Consider the following 18,790-nt stretch of genomic DNA (forward strand, 5'->3'; position numbering starts at 1 on the left):
ATCCTCAGTGACATCTGGGAAAATTCAACAAACTACAAGGATGCAGAGTTCAGCCACCAATACACTTCAAGTGACCCAAAAGGATTATCTTTTTGCACCCCATGCAGTATTTGAATTGGCATTTTTCAAGAAGGAATTGGACAAGATTATACTGGGGATGTTGAGCCACCAGCTAGCACAGTTCATTGCATTGAAGAGGTTCAGGCAATCCTGAAAACCATAGTTTAGATTTGAGATTTAATGTTTACTTTTCCAAATTAGCATTCAAGGCAAGTTATAAATAAAGTACACCAGTTATTTCCTGGTCTCAATGCAATTTTGGCATTGGGAGGGGGACAGGAAGCTTCATGAAGGCTCTGTGATGATGAAGGTCTAGGTGCCAACAAACAAAGAGATACCTCACAGAAGTCTTGAGTGCTAGCCAGGTATATACTTGGATCTCTCCTAAGAACATTTTCTGATAAAAAGTCTTAGGTTCTGCTTATATATCAGAAAGCTGCTTTGGTGAGGAGTGTACTCTTCTTCTACACAGGAAAGGAGAAAGTCTTCACTGGAAACTTCCTCTTCATAATTTTTGGAAGGTAAATTGCAGAGACCATTCACTGTAAGCCAGAGGAGGAGATTGAGTGCAAAAGAGAAATGCTGGACAGTCTCCAATTTCTTGATCCCCCCAAGGAAGATGTGATATTATCCATAGCCTCCTAAAGGAGATTAGATTGCAGAACAGCATCTTAGTTCAACCTGTGAATAAGAAGGTTGACTTTGTTTAACGAATCCAGAGTCCATTGAAATCCATAGGGTTATCTAGAGCTTGTTGTCGATTTAGGCAGGGGAGCTGTTTTGTAGCCTTGGTGCCTATCTCTTCCTCTCCTGATTCTACTTTTCAAGACATCTTTCAATTTAGACACGTAACGTGAATAGCACCTCCAGATTAGCCAGGTCTTCAGTAAAGCCAACTCATCTTTCATGTGAGCTGCAATACCCAATCATATATGAGCTCTGAGGACCTCATTCTATAAATGAATTAAGTTGCAAGTGGAATACCATGTAGTGCATAGCAGCACCGAAATTGAGGCGCCTAACGACACCTACTTGAAAAGTAGGTGTGGTTAGAGGTGGGAATAAGCGTGGTTGACTTAGCTGTCATTAGTCAACTGTGTTAGGCACTGGAAAACCCTTGCCTAATGTAACAGCGCTTACCACGAGAATGCCCTGGCCTAATGTAACAGCACCTACCACTATAATGCCTAGCGACACCTAAGTCTGCTTAGACGCTGCTAGGCATGACTCTGTAAATAGCACCGTGGGATTGACAACCGCACCAACTGGTGCCTAGGAGTTAGGCGCTGTTTATAGAATCAGGCCCTGAGTGTCAACTCTTGTCAGTTGAGATTGATATCCCAGAAACAAAATTCTATAGCATATTCTGTCACTGTTCACTGGGCATGGTGGAAATCCATAATACTACATTCAGCCAGCTAGATTTGTTCTAGCTCTCCAAAGGCCTCAGAGAGGATAGCAGTAAACTGGTCCATCTGATTCAGGATCAGATTATTCAGCTGCAGGGGTGATTCAGGCCAGTGTGTTCCTTAAAAGTAAGCTAATAATAAATTCCACCTTGAGTGAGTCAGAGTGATATATGCAAGTGCAATAAAAGCCAAAGTTTGCACTCATGTAAAATCTAACCCATTTTCCCTGTAGTTCCTTTAGTCTTCTCTGGGAGTTGCATGCATGGCTGTAAAGTCAAGAGACTATATGGGAGGGGGGCAGCTGACCTTGACCAGGTTTAGATATTCTGAAGGAATTCATCATTTGTTGAAGGATATGGAACTATATTAATTAAGGGGCTGATATTCAGACTGTGGGAGGCAGCCTGGCTAACTCCTGTGGTCGGTGCTGAGCCCAGATAATCAATGCTGGGCCATTTCCAGTGACCTGCATTAACTCCCTCTTCTACGAAACCGCACTAGCGGTTTTTAGCACGGGGAGCCGCGCTGAATGACCCATGCTGCTCCCAACACTCATAGGAACTCAATGAGCGTTGGGAGCAGCGTGGGCCATTCAGCAATGGCTCTCTGCGCTAAAAACCGCTAGCGTGGTTTTGTAGAAGAGGGGGTAGATGCTCAGGATTTTTTTTGGCTGCTAAAAAGTTAGCTGGCTATGCAATTTTCAGTGCTAAACTTATCTGACCATCATCTAAATATTCACAGCTATTCAGCTAAGTCACAAGATAAAGCCACTAACCAAGATGTTCAGTGGGAGATAGCCGGCTATCTCCCGCTGAATATTAGTGGTTAGCCTGCCAAATGCTATTTAATTGGCCAGGAGCTGTTCCTGGCCAGTTAGACTGCTGAATATCATATAGTAAGTCTCCACTTATACCTGTTTACTGGCTTAGGCTTGTGCAAAATATCAGGACTCGCCCCAGTGAGGTAGCATTTGTGCACCATAGAATAATGTAACTGGAGAGATAAAGGCCTAAGAGAAAGGAGCCAAGCATTAGGTCAGAACCATGGAGCAACAGTGTTGAATTAGGTGTGGGTCTGGAATGAAAGCCAATCTAGCAAAGTTTCCAAATGACAAGTTGCAACAAGATAGTTGAACCAGAAAAGGTGCATCTTTTTGGACTTCCTTAGATCCTGGTCTCAATTTAGGACATACCCTATTCTGGCTCAATGAGGGGATCTCAAAGGCATGCCTACTTCCCTCAGTTTCTTCAGATAACTCTTCCCAGATTTATTTTTGGATCAGCGGCCTCCATAGTGCTAGTGCATGTCTTCAGCTTCTGCTCTGAAACATCATAGGTTCAATCCCTGTTAACACTGACAGTCACCTTGACTATTTCACCCATCAACAGATTCCACAGCTTAACTAGGCAGTAGGTGAGTATTACATTGTAAAAGTTGTTCTCCATTTTCTACTTGTCAGTTTCATGAGTGTTCTTTTTGTTCTAATGTTGTTGGAAAGGCTAAATAACTGTCCTCTATTTAACTGTTACACCCAACTCATGATTTTATAAAACTGCTTTCGTATTTCCTCTCAGTGATATTACATTACATTACATTAGTGTTTCCTATCCCGCCAATATCTTTCAGTTCAAGGCGGTTTACAAAAATCTCTTCCAAACTGAAGAGTCTTATCATGTTTTGTTGTTAGGTGCCATTAACTTGTGTTTGATTCATAGCAACTTGATGATTTACAGATCTAAAAATAAATCAGTTTTGTGCTAGTCCAGTAAAGTCCTCCAGTGTCATCCCTGTGGTTGTTTTCAATGTGTCCAGCCATCTGATTACATGTCGCCCTCTTTGCCTGGTTTCTTCGATCTTCCTAAACATGATGTCCTTCTCCAGTGTTTTGTTCTAAATTGCTTTTTGAGTAAACCTTTAGATATATATATATATATGTGTGTGTGTGTGTTTGTGTGTATATATCCCCCTTGTTATATAATGGACTAGGCAATTGTCTAGTCACTGTCCAGGATGGTGGGATGAAGGGGACACAAATAATTTTATTTGTTGAGGATCAAGCCTGGGAGCGGGACTGGCCTGAGAGGCTGGGAAAGCTTGTGCACCAGACATACTCCTTCAAATAAAAGTAGTCCACACCAGGTTTTAACTTGAACCAAACTCAACTGTACTAGTGCTTTCAATTGATGAAGCAAGACTCCAAACAGTTCTTTATATGTGGCCAACTATTTACAGTCCTCCTCCTTCTCTCTAGCACAAAAATTACTTTAAAAATATTTTATACCATTTTTTTCAGTTACAGATGTTACAGTTCAATAAAATATTACATTGATGGAAAACATAGCCAGCTTGATGATAACTTCCAATATCACAAAATGCAATGATCTCTTGTTGAAAGTACAGTGGAACCTTGGTTTACGAGCATAATTCATTCCAGAAGCATGCTCGTAAACCAAAATACTCGTATATCAAAGCGAGTTTCCCCATAGGAAATTTGCTTGATATGTTCCCACCCCCAACCCCCTCCCCCCCCGAACTGGCACCCCCCTCCTGAACAACTTGATACTTACCCCCCTGTCTGGCACCGGCACGCAGCCCACAGGACGTGCCGGTGCCGCTTGAAGAACTTCATGCCTCTGCCGAGCCTTGAGCATGCATCTATGCATGCTCAAGGCCTTCTAATTCTCCCTCTCACCGAGGGTACAAAGGAAATGGTGAAAGGTGAGGTGGTGGGACTGGGATCAGTGGGAGGCAGGGTCCGGGCATGATAGAGGTGGGGTCAGGGTCAGGGTATAGTTGGGGCTATTCTAGCACTCGTTACTGTAACAAATGTAACAGGCTAAAACACTAGTAAAGTAAATAATTGTACTGATAAATACTGCAATAATCATCAAGAACTATGTTGACAATACTCCATTTTTCTTATGCGCTTGTTTTTATAGGTCTCAGGGGAGCACCAGGATACTCCTTAGATCAGGCTCATCATCTTCCCATTGAAATGGATCCATTAATTGGTATGTCACGAATTAAATTGCTAAATTATCTATTTATGTAGATAAAATATGTTTATTTTGCTTTGATTAGTTTATAATGGTAAGGAAAATAAATGTCCTTAAATAAACAATGGCAAATGCTAAAATATTGGTCAATCATGAAGTTCCTATTCATTAAGCGAGCAATATTGGAAAGGGATGTTAATGGGTAAATGAGACCTAGAAATGGGCCCTTTAAAAAGTTTACCCAGGTCTTCATAAGGGAAAAATGTGGATCTGGAGCAGGCCTGGAAAAGCTGGGCAGGAGATAGGACTGAGGCCACAGACAAGCTAGGCTTCTAGCATTTGTATACATAAACTTTTGCTGCATGATCTCTTGTGACTCTTCCTTCCTTTGACCACCTTTGTTCTCGTGACTGCTTTATGCTCTGTTGAGGTTTCCCTCTTCTTGTTGTGACTACTGGAAAAGCATATAGGTTGACTGCTTCAGCTGGAGGTGCACCAGAACAATTTACTGCTGCAATGTGGCTTAAAAATAAGGATTTCAAGATGTTATAGGATCTTTAAGGATCAGAATTCTGAGATAAAAACCAAACCAAAACTGCAGGGAAATGTACAGGTTGCAGGAATTTATTCAGTAAAATCAACAAAAATCATAAAAACATATATGACATATATAAAATGAATATATAAACTACAATAATTATATCCAAAAACTGGTCCTAATATTCGTGTGGACTGGACCCGACATGGTCCGTGTTTCGAAAAACACTTCTTACTCAGGGTTCCCGAATGTTGGTATGTAGACTTGAAAATCTCCTGTCTAAGGCGCTGCACTATGAAGCAGAATTCTGAGGAGCATCTCTGCACTGGGGTTTGTTGATTTTGTCCTCCTTTTCCTTAGAGAAAATTATTTGAGGTCTGCAGAAGAAGTAAGTACAAATTGTGGATATAAGGAAGTAGAAATTGGGTACGGAGAAAGAGTGAAAGTAAGAGACTGGAAAGCTGTATAGGAGAGATGTGAAAAATGAGAGATTGATGTTTGGCATGTTGTATAAGGAAAGGGAGGGGAAGGGCCATCCTAAGTTATCTTTTTCTTGGAAACAACCTCCAAGGAATACAGTTTTAAAGTTAAACCTTGGATTGGAGGAGTACCCTAATGGTTAGTGCAGTAGACTGAGAAACTGGGTAAGAGAGTTTGATTTCTACTACAGCTCTTTGTGACCCAGATGCTCTAAAGTCGGTGATCATCAAAAGATCATCGCTAAAACAGTTTTGACTGGTTTAGCGACAATCGGATTTGCCAACCCGATGCAAAAAACATCTCACTGTGTGGTTTTCTGCAGAATCGCTCATTCTCCGATCCAGCCATACAAATAATCTCATTAATATTGAAATGCCATGTAAATTAGCAGAGCGATTGATGCTCTAACATGGCTTCCCAATGTAAAATAAAAGTGACGGCAATCTGAAAAAAGCAACTGGTCAAGACCAGTCGCTTACCTGTCCCACTGATACAAAAATATTTATAACAGGCCAACCCCCCCCCAAAAAAAAAAAAAAAAATAGGCAGGAGGGATGCCCACTCCTTCCTACCATGAGATGCTCCCCTGAACTCCCCCTCCAAACCCCCACCCTCCAGTACCTTTGTCTGAAAAGAGCAGGAGGGAGGCTTGGTCCTTTCAACTCTGAAGCCCGCCAATCCAAAATGGCAGGCTTTCCCATCCTCTGTGCATCATGTGATGCATAGGGAGGGGCCCCTTAGGCATCTGAGCCAATCAGGGCCTTAGGCCCTTCCCCATGCATCACATGATGCACCAAGGAGGCGAAAGACTGCCATTTTTTATTGGCGGGCCTTGGAGCTGCCTCCCCCCCTGCTTTCTTCAAAAAATGGTATGGGGGGTGTCGGTGTGTGTGGGGAGGTTCAGAGGAGCATCCAGTGGCAGGAGGGAGTGGGCATCCCTCCTGTCTTTCTGTGAGGGGGGAAAGGGGTAGGATAGGGGATGGTTCGGAGGGGAGTGGTACCTGGCATGAGGGTAGTCTTCATTGGCTGGCAGGAGGTAGTGGGCATCCCTCCTGCCAATTTTTTCTTGTGCGGGGAGGGGGGGACTTGGCATGGCCGGAGGGAGTGGACATTGCTCCTGCCGATTTTCTCTGACACTGAATTGGCCAAAAATCAGATTGGAGCAGCCCACACTGTCTCACTGATCCTGTTTAGTGCATCTAGGCCTGTGTCCCTGGTCAAGTCACTTAATCCTCCACTGCTCCAGGTGCAAAACTTAAATTGTGAGCCCACTAGGGACAGAGAAAGTATCTGCATGTAATATATACTGCTTTGGTTGTATGATAGAAGGCAGTATATCCAATCCATGACCCTTTTATCCCTAGGTGGGGGGGGGGGAGACAGAAATCCAAACACATCTGAAGCTAGAGAAAAATAATGGTGTCTGAACCTGAGTCTCGGGGAGGAGATCAGGGATTCTCATGGGAACATAGGCAGTGTAGTTTCTGCCCCAGAGCAAATGACTGCTTCCAGGGTTTCCCAGGAAATGCTTGAGCTCTTTACAAACAGGAGTGAGAGGAAAACATGTGCCTACCTTCTTTACAAAATAAGTCCTGAGCTGCAAGACTCTTGGAGGAAATGAATTTATGCTGAGCTAATCTGGTTTATTTTGAGTTAGGTTCCTGCTCTTCCCTAAGGATGGAGAGGTTTGATTTAATAAGTAAACAGTAGCTACTATATGCCTTAAGATTCCATGTAGCAGCTCAGAATTTTTAAATAACAGCACCACATATATTTCTTAACCCAAAAATATTTCAAGGATTTGTGTTTAGAGTACAGTAAGTCTATAATATACTATCTATGACAAAAATTATAAAAATATAAATTATTGTAAGTAACATGGTTGTGGGATTTTTTTTCCAGCCAATAACTCAGGCATGAACAAGCGGCAGATCACAGACCTTGTTGATCAGAGTATCCAAATCAATGCACATTGCTTTGTAGTCACAGCAGACAACCGCTACATTCTGATCTGTGGTTTCTGGGACAAGAGCTTTCGAGTGTATTCTACAGAAACAGGTAATCCTAAAAGCCAAGAGAGCAGCATATAAATAAAATAGATGCATTAAACATTGTGTCTGGATCGCATTCTGAGCTGAAAATCAGTGAACCCAAAGGCATGCATTCATATCAACCCACTTTTACTAAACATTCCCTCTTTCTCTTCAATTCTCTGCCCAGCACCATTATCCTCCCCCCCCCCCCAACTCCCCTCTTTCCCTGGCCCATATGATGTGGAAGGATATGGGGGTAGCACACCACTAAGCAGTATTCCCCTCATTCATGGTGACCTGCATAGCCACAGAGCTGCACTGGGAGTGAGAATGGAAAACCAGGGCTTAGTAGCTGAGCCAAGATTAAAACCATCCCAAGTACCCCTTACCCCATTCCAAATTCCGCCCATCTCTCCTATAACTTCTTCCTACTGCTGCCATGCTATTGTTTATTTTTGTGAAAAAAGGGAGATATGTTACTCTCTATTCCCCTTTTAATTTGAGACTTAATTTGAGGTCTCTGCATTTCAGAGCTGCCAAAAAGAAGTAATTTTAAAGATATTTTTCAGACGATGGCACAATCCCCTCCTGTTCCCCCATATCTTTCCATTAAAATAACATGTTAATTCTGGTGACTACAAGGCTGGAGGAAAAGGACAAAATATGGCTATTGCCTATCCTTTATCCAGCCCAGCTGGCACAAAAATCATTACTAAAAACAATTTTCCAACCTTTGTTTCTGTAGTTTAAATTCAGTCCTCTGTCTCTGCTTGATCTTGGTTTTCTCCCTGTCCTTTTATTTATTCAATTTTCTATACCGTTCTCCCAGGGGTAATGGGGGATTAGGTAACTTGCTCAGGGTTACAAGTAACAGAGTTGGTTTGAATCCACAACCTCAGGGTGTTGAGGCTGTAGCTTTAACCACTGTGCCACACACTCCCTTTCCAATCTTCCTTCCAAGTCCTCATCATTTCTCTTTACTCCATGTATATATATCTCTCCATGGTTTCTCTCATCTCACTTTCTTCTAGTCTTATTCTCTCCTCCACTTCTCATCCTTTTTTCACCATTATATCTTACCACCATAACCCCCCCCCCACACACACACACACACACACACCCTCAGCCCCTCTTTTTACAGTGCCACACAGGCACTCTTTTTCTCTTTCAGCTTCTCTTCTGGCTGCAGTTTGTGTCTCCTCTTCCTGCTCTTCTTCCTCTCTCCTAGATCATGTCTCCTTCTGTTAGCAGCCTTCCCCCACATAGCCCATGCTCTCTTCCTGAATTCCTCTCACCCTCTATTTCTCCCCACAGCTCCATTATCAGTCCCTGTCCCCATCACCCAGCTTATTTTTCCTTTCTGCCTCTTGCAGCATTTCAGAGCAGCACTGTCTCTCCTAACCAGTGACCCCTTTCCATTTCCTTCACTCCTTCCTTGATAGGGTTACCAGATTTTGTCTGGAGAAACCCATACACATGGCCCTGCCCCATTCCACCCCTAGCCATGCCTCATTCTGCCTCCAGCCCAGCCCTGTTCTGCCTGTAGCCCTGCCCCCTCTCCCCCACAAAGCAAACAATATAATTCATCTTTGTTTTCCAACCTCTGGACCATGTCTGGAGGGTCTCTGAGTATGTGTGGACATGTGTGGCATCATTCGCTTATGCTCAGAGGCCCTCCAGACATGGCCAGGAAGTCAGGGCTTTCCAAAACCCGGACAAACTACCGGGTTTTGGAAAGTCCATCCGGGCACCCAGACTGTCGTCTAAAGAGGACATGTCTGGGTTTTCCTGGACGTCTGGTATTGTAACCCTATTCCTTGAGGCCAACTTTATCCCTTTCAATTTACTTTTACCCCCTCCTTGTCATGCCAATAAGGTTATCTGAATCTGTCTTTTCCTTTTGTGAGTGTCAGTATGTTGCACTTGCCTTCCCCATTGGCAGCTGCTAGGTTACAGCAACTCCTTCCTCCCCTGTATTCTATTGGAGAGGCTATAAGGGAAAGTGGGAGCAGTAGCTAGGATACAGCAGCACTTCCTTCCTGAGTTTTCTTGTAGCTCTGGAGTATGGAGTTTGTTGCCTCAGATTTCTAAAGTTACAGGGTAAAATATTGGAGGAGCTGGCACCTATGGCTCCATCCCCAAATATCCTTCAACCCCAATCCATGTTTATTGATCAGGAAGTTAAAGATGTTTTTTGAAATGGGTTTTAAATTGTACTTTAAATGTGGGTAATAACTAAGATGACCATACGTCCCGTTTTCAACAGGACAGTCCCGTTTTCGGACCGACCATTCCGTTGTCCCGACCCACCTCTTTGGGACACCGAAATGTCCTGTTTTCAGGGACAGCATCCCGAAGCTGTGCATGGGAACCCTGGGATGGGCGATCGCTTTCCCTCCCTACGCGCCAATTCAAACCCTGGTCCACCGCCGCTGCTTCTTGCCTTCTTTCCAACGTCAATTTTGACGTCTGGAAGAAGGCAAAAAGCAGCAGCGTCAGACCAGGGTTTGAATCGGAGCGGCAGGAAGGGAAAGAGGGAGGCTAGGGCGGGATTGGGGCAGGGCTAGGGCGGGATTGGGGGCGGGACTGAATTAATAGATGTCCTCTTTTGATGAAAAAAATAAATGGTCACTTTAGTAATGACTTTTCATTTCATAGTGATATTGAAGGATTGTTTCAGAGAGCTGGGGCTAGCCAAAAGACGTTTCAAGTTTTATTCAAATTTGTTATCCCGCTTATCTAATTTCTAAGTGGCTTACAGCAATAAAATCATAAAATGGAAGGATATGTAAGCATTGGTCATTTCAAGACAATGCAAAACATATAATTATACAATTATAGACCGACTAAAATTACAAGAAGTTGAGGGGGGAGAATTACAATATTGAATAGGAAAGGAAGACATTTAGGGTAAGTACATGTGGGAGAGGGTAATTACATCTTTGAGAGAAGATGGAATAAGAAGGTTATAAGTTATAGGTTGAACGCATCTTTGAACACAAAAGTCATTAGGTTTGATTTGGATCAGTCGATGTATTTTTTCTTCCTGAAGGTGATAAGGCATTGAATTTTACAATTGTGAGGCTGTGATCGAAAATATTGATGTGTGCGTGGTGTCGTATACTTGTTGAGGGGATGGTATTACTAGTAGATGTTGGTTTGGGGATCGGAGAGTTCTGGTAGGTGTGTAGGGGATAAGTAATCTATTTATGAATTCTGACTGAGAGGTTTTGGTCTTAAAGGCTAACAGTAAAATTTTGTAAGTTATTCTGTACATGTTCGGTAACCAATGAGCCTTTACCAGCAGTAGTGTTACATGGTCATATTTTTTTGATTTTGTTAAGAGTTTTATGGCCGTGTTTTGTATTATTTGTAATCTTCTTAACTCTTTTTGGGTGATTCCTTTATAGAGCGTATTACAGTACAGTAGTCAATTTGTGATATAATGAGAGTGTATTACAGTTACAGTTTAGTTTGATATACCGCAAATGTTAACACACAAAGTTAAATCAATGTTTACAATGTTAAAAAAACAAGGGGGACAGTTCTAAAATCAATAAACGTAAATAAAATAAAACTAAAAACAGACAAGCACAAATAGTAAAAGTTTACAATAATTTCGTAGGTAAAAAAAGGAAAGGAAGGAAAACAACGTAAGGTAAGGAGGTATTAGAATGTTTAGTGATGAAGAGTCTAATAAGTTTCCTATGGAACAGATCATAAGTAGTCGGTGGAAGCAATTTTGTACAACAGTGCTGATCTGAGTTTGATAACTTAATTTTTCATCAAATGTTTTGCCTAGTATATTTATGGTATGTACTGTTTGTAGTGGTATTGATTTGAGATAGACTGGTGTTGATAAAGAGTGGGTGTTTTACAGGAGACAAGCATTATTTTCGATTTTTACCATAGTTATTTTGAATGGGGTCAGATGAGATTTTGTTACCTTTGGTCGGTCAGAAAAATAGGAGGAGAAGCAGTCTAGTGCGAGGTCCTGAAGTCCTATAGTTTTAAGTCATCACGGAAGAAGCGAGTGGTCAGTTGTATCAAATGCAGCTGATAGATCGAGAGAGATTAGTAATACAGATTTTCAGTGGTCAAGGTGATATAGGATGGTGGTTGTTAGGCCAATCAAAGAGTGCTCTGTAGAATGGTGTATTCGGAAACTTTGTCTGATTGGGGTGTAGCACATTAGTTTTTTCAGCAAAGTCGGATAGTTGATTGAATATTATCTTTTCTGCAACTTTTGCTATAAATGGAAGGTTGGTGATAGGGCAATAATTTGATCAGTCTGTTAGTTTTTGTTTAGGGTCTTTGATCTTAAGGTGGATTGTAGCCGCTTTCCAATTTTTTGGAATGGACCCAGTAGAGATGCTGGTTATGATCATATGATGGATATATTTTCCAAAGATTGGGTAGTATCGCTTCAAAAGATAGGGAGGAATTGGATCGCTTGCAGATCCAGATAGGTTCATGGTTTGTTTTATCCTTTGTATTTCTGCAAAAGTTGGAATGGAACATTTAGTGCATTTTGAGAATGTTAGATTAACTGGTTCATCTGATATAAGTGAACTATTGGCAGATGGAGGTGGTGTGAATTGTGAGGATGATTGTTTTGATTTTTGATCTGGTTTGTTTGTTGTGGTGCACGATTTGATGATTGCATAGAGTGTAGAGGAATTTTTTACTTTCGTTATCCGTTTTGTGTAGTAGTTTTTCTTTGTTTGGTTGATCTTGAGTTTATAGTAGTTGGCAGTATCAGGTGTTGATGTCAGTCTTGCTTTTGATCAGGGAAGGATTATCCCTTTAGTGAGTTCTAGGCAAAAAAAGGTTTGTTGATTCCCCCCCCCCAATAATAATAAATAAGGCTTCTATTCTTAGGTCTTCAAAAATGAAAAATATATGTTGTTTTTTTCCAGCTAGTTAAGGGTTCAAAATATTGACGTACGTATGTTGGTGCTTTTCTGCCACAAGTACTTTTACTTGGTACCTTTTCTAATGGAGTGAACTAGGCATATATGCCACCTAGGCATCTTCAGTACAGAAAAGCACAAGTGGAGGATACAAGACAAGCTGAGGAGGGAGAGCACTGGGGAACCAATGTTTTTCAGTGTTAAACAAATCACTTTTTTATTTTTTATTTTTTTACATGGAGATACATTTCACTGTTCAGCAGTTAAAACCTAGAATTGAAAGCTCTGATTATAATATAAATACATTTTAAAATGCCTTCAAATGAGGCCCCATTTTGAGAAAAACTGGCTGAGCAGGAAGCAACAGGTGAGAAGCACTATTCCATAACTATTCCTGCCAACTGGAGGTGAGAAGAATAGAGAGACTTCTGCAGGTGGTGGTAGCTTTGGCTTCCCCTTCTCTACTCTTGTGAGTTGCTGATTCACCAGTCAAAAATCTGTCTTTTATTTGATTGCATAATAGTAGCTCTTAAGCAATGCCCAAGCTAAGTTAGGGTGAGTGAGAGGCTTCACAAAATCCTTATGGCTATATTGCTGTAGCTCAGTAAATATTGTAATAGTGGTTTATCAAAAATATACAGCAAGTATATTTTACATTAATCTTAATTTAACAACAATTATATTAAAGCAGAAGAATGATATTAATTGATTATGATGCTCTTTACTGCAGGAAAATTAACTCAGATTGTATTTGGCCACTGGGATGTAGTCACATGTCTGGCTAGATCTGAATCCTACATTGGCGGTGATTGTTATATTGTCTCTGGATCACGTGATGCCACATTACTTCTTTGGTATTGGAGTGGTCGACACCATATCATAGGAGACAATCCAAATAATAGTAAGTGTTTGCAAGGAAAATATGTCTTTTAGAAATGGAATATACAATTCTGTTTCTTGATTTATTCCATAGTTCCTCCTTTACCTTCCTTGAATAAAAATTGTATAGACTAATAATAGAAAAGCTTTCTCATTAATAGATTATCATAGTTTTACTGTTGTTTTTATCATGATTTCTAAAAAAACACTAGAACATTTAGACTGTGATTTTCAGAGACATAAATGAGGCAGAGCTTCTTATTTGTTGCTGTTGTGCATCTTCTGTTTTGATTAGATTGTAAGCTCCAAGGAGTAGAGTCTGAGTTAAAATGACAAAGACCATGATAGAGAAGAGCTAATGCAGGGGTATAGCTGTGATTAATTGAGGAAGGGGCAGCTTTCACAGAGTAAACTTGTAAGACAGGACATGACAAATTTTCTTTGGATTTAGGAGCCAAACCAAAAACTTAGGAGGAAGCAGCAAAGATCTTCCCACCTGTCTCCCCACCCTATTCTCCCTCATTGCTAGTCACACACATAATGAGTGACATCAGTTACAGATACTATAGCAGGACAGGTTTATCCAGTCCTTTCCTAGCTGAGATAATTTTCAAGCACCATTCTGACCTAGTACTACTACTTTTTAACATTTCTATAGCGCTGAAAGGCATATGCAGCGCTGTACATTAATAGACGGCCCCTGCTCTGATGAGCTTACAGTCTAGTTTGATTCTATCTTTGCTTACACCCTATGCTGTTTATTAAATGTTTTATCATATATTGTGTTGGCACTGTACTTTGTATTGTAATTGGATTATTTTTACTGCTGTAATTGTCTGTTTCTTATATTTGAATTAATCTTGCTGTACATCACCTTGAGTGACTTCCTTCAAATAACTTAGCAGCTTAGTAGGGGAATATGTGCATTTCAGGAACAAATACATAAGAACATAAGCAGTGCCTCTGCTGGGTCAGACCAGAGGTCAATCACACCCAGCAAGTCCATTCATGCGGCGGCCAATCAGGTCCAGGACCTGTATAGTAATCCTCTGTCTATACCCTTCTATTCCCTTTTCCTTCAGGAAATTATCTAATCCCTTCTTTTTCGTTTTAAGTTTTTTATTTATTTTTATATAACAACAAGTGTATCACATAAATTTATACAATTTCATTGAGTACACACTTGATATTCCTTCATGCATCACTGTAAATACAACGTATCATTATATAATCCTTTACTATAATATTGAAAAAGTATATAATACTTAATAAGTATACCAACTATTACTCAAATTATAAACCCACCCTCTCCCCTTCCTTTGAAAATTTCATACAATACAACAAGATATAATGATAAATTATTTATATTATGAGATGAATAAAATAAACCCACCCACATCCCCTCTTATCAAATATCTAATCCCTTCTTGAACCCCAAAACCGTACTCTGTCCTATCACACCCTCTGGAAGCGCATTCCAGGTGTCCACCATCCTTTGGGTGAAGAAGAACTTCCTAGCATTGGTTCTAAATCTGTCCCCTCTTAATTTTTCCAAATGCCCTCTCATTCTTGTAGTTTTCGAATGTTTGAAGAATCTGTCCCCTCTCCACTTTCTCCATGCCCTTCATGATCTTGTAAGTCTATCATGTCTCTATCATGTCCCCCCAAATACATGAGGATCAGTTGTGTTACAAGCATTCACTAGGTAGAAAAACCCTGAGGATGCTTGGATTGAGCAGTGGCGCACCTAGCATATGTATAACCAACACTTTCAATTGGAGACAATTGTGGTCATAAGATGTTATAGTGAGAATATATTTTGCAGAAGCACTGTGAAGTGAGTAACAGCTCTAAATCCGCTCTAAAAAGAAGGAAAAAGCCTCAGAAAAGGCCCTCCCACCGCCACAAAGGTGGAATAAAGGTGGTTAAGCGGTAACCTCACAGGCAAAACCTTCGTTTCAACTTGAGCATTTCGAGCAAATAACTATTACTTCACATATGCAAAAATTCTTGATAGAGGATAAAACCACTTATCTTAAGCTGATCGGCACACCGACAGAAGCCATTTCTTGGACTTTTTTGAAGCGTTTGTTTTCGCTCTTTATAAGACTGATCGGTCGGGTCACACCCTGATGTAGCCTGTCGGTGAAACGCTGGCCTCTGTCGGTGTGCCGATCAGCTTAAGATAAGTGCAGATGCTCAAGGCCCAGCAGAAGAGGAGGCCGATCTTCGGGCACCGGCACCAAGCACAGGACATGCTGGTGCCGGTGCCCAGATGAGGGTAAGAAGCGGGGTGGGTGCCCAATCGCGTCAGGGGAGGGTGCTGGATCGTGGCGGGGGGTGCCCAATCACGTCGGTGGGGTGCCGGATCGTGGCGGGGGGGGGGGGGGTGCCGGATCGCAAGAGGGGCCTTCGGGGGGAGCAATGCCGGTTCTCATCGGGGGGGGAACGCATCAAAACGAGTTTCCATTATTTCCTATGGGGAAACTTGCTTTGATAAACGAGCATTTTGGATTATGAGCATGCTCCTGGAACGGATTATGCTCGTAATCCAAGGTACCACTGTATTCTGTTTTCATAGTATCACCTCTACACAGTGGCATACCTAGCATATGTGACACCCGGGGCCCATCATTTTTTGACACCCTCCCCCCCATCTATATGAAAAATATGATTTTTAGTAACAATCTACATATCGCACAACAAGAGTGTACCTAGGAAAAGGCAGCATCTTAAACACTGCAGTGAGCACTAGAACACCAACACATACATTGTAAAACTAAACAAACCAGATCCTGCACAGTCAATTGATCCAGTACAGTCGATGCTATCAGAAAGCCATGTCCCTTTCATACATACACACAGACAGATACATCTTTGCCCAATATGGAATAATCATAAACTAAAAATATAAATATGTAGACAAAAGTTCAACTGAACTGCCAAGAAACCACTCTGCATACAATGCAACACCACAACACCACAAAAACAGTAATACATGTCCTCTAATACTGTGCAAAATATAAAGACAGTAGATGTAAATTTGAAAAACTGATACATAACAATCACCACTTTACAAATTAACAAATAAAATTAAAACAAATAATGAGAAATATGAAAATACCATTTTATTGGACTAATCCCCGTAAGCTTGGTCCTCATCCCCACAAACCACCTGATTCCATCCACACAAGCCTTGAATTGTTTTATATTGAACTTATTATATTAAAGTATAAAAAGAAACAATATTCTGTACAATTGTCAATTTATAAATCAGTGTCTTCTCCCCATTCTCTCTTCCCCATTTTCCTTCAGCATCCTTAGCCCACTCTCTCTCCACTTTCCTTCAGCGCATGCACATAAAAACAAGCAAGTAATTTTATATCATTTTCATTCTATTCATTCATAGAAATTAAAGTCTAAATAATGCCAGTCACTTAACAAAACATGATTTTACAAAAATAATTCCTTGCAGTCAAGCCTGCAAGGATTACTAGATGTCTTTCAGCAGCTCTCCTCCCTCCCTCCCTGTTACCTTCGTGGCCAAGTCAAAATGATCTACCAACAATAAAATTTTAAAAACACAAAGCACATTGTACGCAGAGAAAATGTTAATTATCATTTATATTCCGCGGGTTTTCAAAGAGGTCAAGGCAGATGACTTTATGCAATGTCACCTCAGTAACAACTATACAAAAATATACAAATATATCCCCTCCCTTTTTATTAAACCGCGATAGTGTTTTTTAGTGCAGGGAGCTGCGCTGATGCCCCACGCTGCTCTCGACGCTCCCTGCGCTAAAAACTGCTATTGCAGTTTAGTAAAAGGGGCCCATAGTCCAAAATATAGACAGCATATATAAATTCTCAAAACGGACACATTTTGATCACTAAATTGAAAATAAAATCACTTTTCCTACCTTCGTTTGGTAATTTCATCAGTCTCTGGTTGCACTTTATTCTTCTGACTGTGCATCCAATATTTTTTCCCTTCTTTTAGCCTCCTGTATGCTTCCTCTCCTCCAGACTTCATTCCCTCCCCCAACTTTTTCTTTGTTTCATCCTGTCCCCTTCTTTCTTTCTCTCTCCATGCCCCCTTTCTTTCTATATGTCTGTCTTTCTCTCTCTCTCCGTGCTCCATTTCTTTCTTTCACCCTGCCCCCTTTCTTTCTCTATGTCTGTATTTCTCTCCCCATGCCCCATTTTTTCTTTCTTTCACCCTGCCCCTTTCTTTCTTTCTGGATCCCTATACCACCCCCCACCCCCTTGCTTTCTTTCTGGCTCCCTGGCTCCCCCCCCCCATTTCTTTCTTTCTCCCTTCCCTCCCCCATTCCACCGCCACTACCACCACCATGCTGCCCCACCGCTGGGGAAAGGCTGCCACTGGCCATCGGAAACAGGCCGGCGCCGAATTCGCCCTGCTTGTTTCCCGCGGGCCGACCAACTCTGGCTGTCTGACGTCAATTCTAACGTCGGGGAGAATGTTCTGGGCCAGCCAGGCAGTGATTTGCTAGCCCAGAACGTCCTCTCCGACGTCAGAATTGATGTCAGACGGCTAGAGTTGCTTAGCTCGGGGAAGAGAAGCAGCAGGGAGGGAGAATTCGGCGCCGGCTTCTTTCTGATGACGGCAATGGCAGCCTTTCCCTGGCGGCAGCCTATTCCCTGGTGAGTGGCCAGCTGTGCACCCCCTTGGGCCATGCACATGAGGCGGACCGCCCCCCTCCGCCCCCCCCCCTTGGTACGCCACTGCCTCTACATTCTGGAGTGGAATAGTGTGTCTGTTGACACAGCAGCAAGAATGAATAAGTGCTGAGTAGGATCTGGGAGAGGGAGGAAATGGATGGGACTGGTTTGGGAGAAGGGGGTTATGTAGCATCCAGGGAATTTGAATAGATTGTAAGCTCTGTAGACTAGAGACTGTCTATTACATCTAGTAGCACTATAACAATGATAAATACTGTAATAGAATATATACCGTATATAGTAGCTGTTAGATAGTATATAACATTGTGCTAGGGATGAATACTGTTAATTCTAATTACTCTTTGACTGTTTCCTAAATAATCATCTGTACTTTTTTTAATTATTATTACATTTTTTGACTGTATCCTAAATAATCATCTGTGCTTTTTTTTAATTATTATTACATTTTTATATTACATCAAAGATAAACTTTGTGGGAAATATGGTATTCATTTAAAAAAAGAAAAAAGTAAGGTCACTTACGTTACTAATACAGTCCACATTGGAGGGAGACAGAAACAACACTTTCCATGGGAAGGTGGATTGAAATAGGAAACAAATAAAATAAAGTAATAAAGAAAACAAGAGTGAACTGTTCATCTGCGCTTTTTTTGTGTCTGTTCCCTAATATGTTTTATTTGGAAAGAATTATTGCTTCTCACTTAACTAGAATTCATGGAACATTATTTATGCATGTACCAGAGTCAGATATTATAAATATAACTTGAATAACTTGATT

At 41.3% G+C, this 18,790-nt stretch overlaps 1 protein-coding gene across 1 annotated transcript in view; it reads left to right on the plus strand.

Annotated features, from left to right (window-relative positions):
- Positions 1 to 18,790, plus strand: part of NBEA (neurobeachin) — an 812,633-nt gene that overhangs the window by 766,707 nt on the left and 27,136 nt on the right. The window contains 3 exon segments of the mRNA XM_033948014.1: positions 4,409 to 4,480; positions 7,386 to 7,541; positions 13,160 to 13,330. Of these exon segments, the coding sequence (XP_033803905.1) occupies positions 4,409 to 4,480; positions 7,386 to 7,541; positions 13,160 to 13,330 (399 nt within the window).

The sequence above is a fragment of the Geotrypetes seraphini genome, chromosome 6 (genome assembly GCF_902459505.1).
Source record: "Geotrypetes seraphini chromosome 6, aGeoSer1.1, whole genome shotgun sequence".
NCBI classification, from domain to species: domain Eukaryota; kingdom Metazoa; phylum Chordata; class Amphibia; order Gymnophiona; family Dermophiidae; genus Geotrypetes; species Geotrypetes seraphini.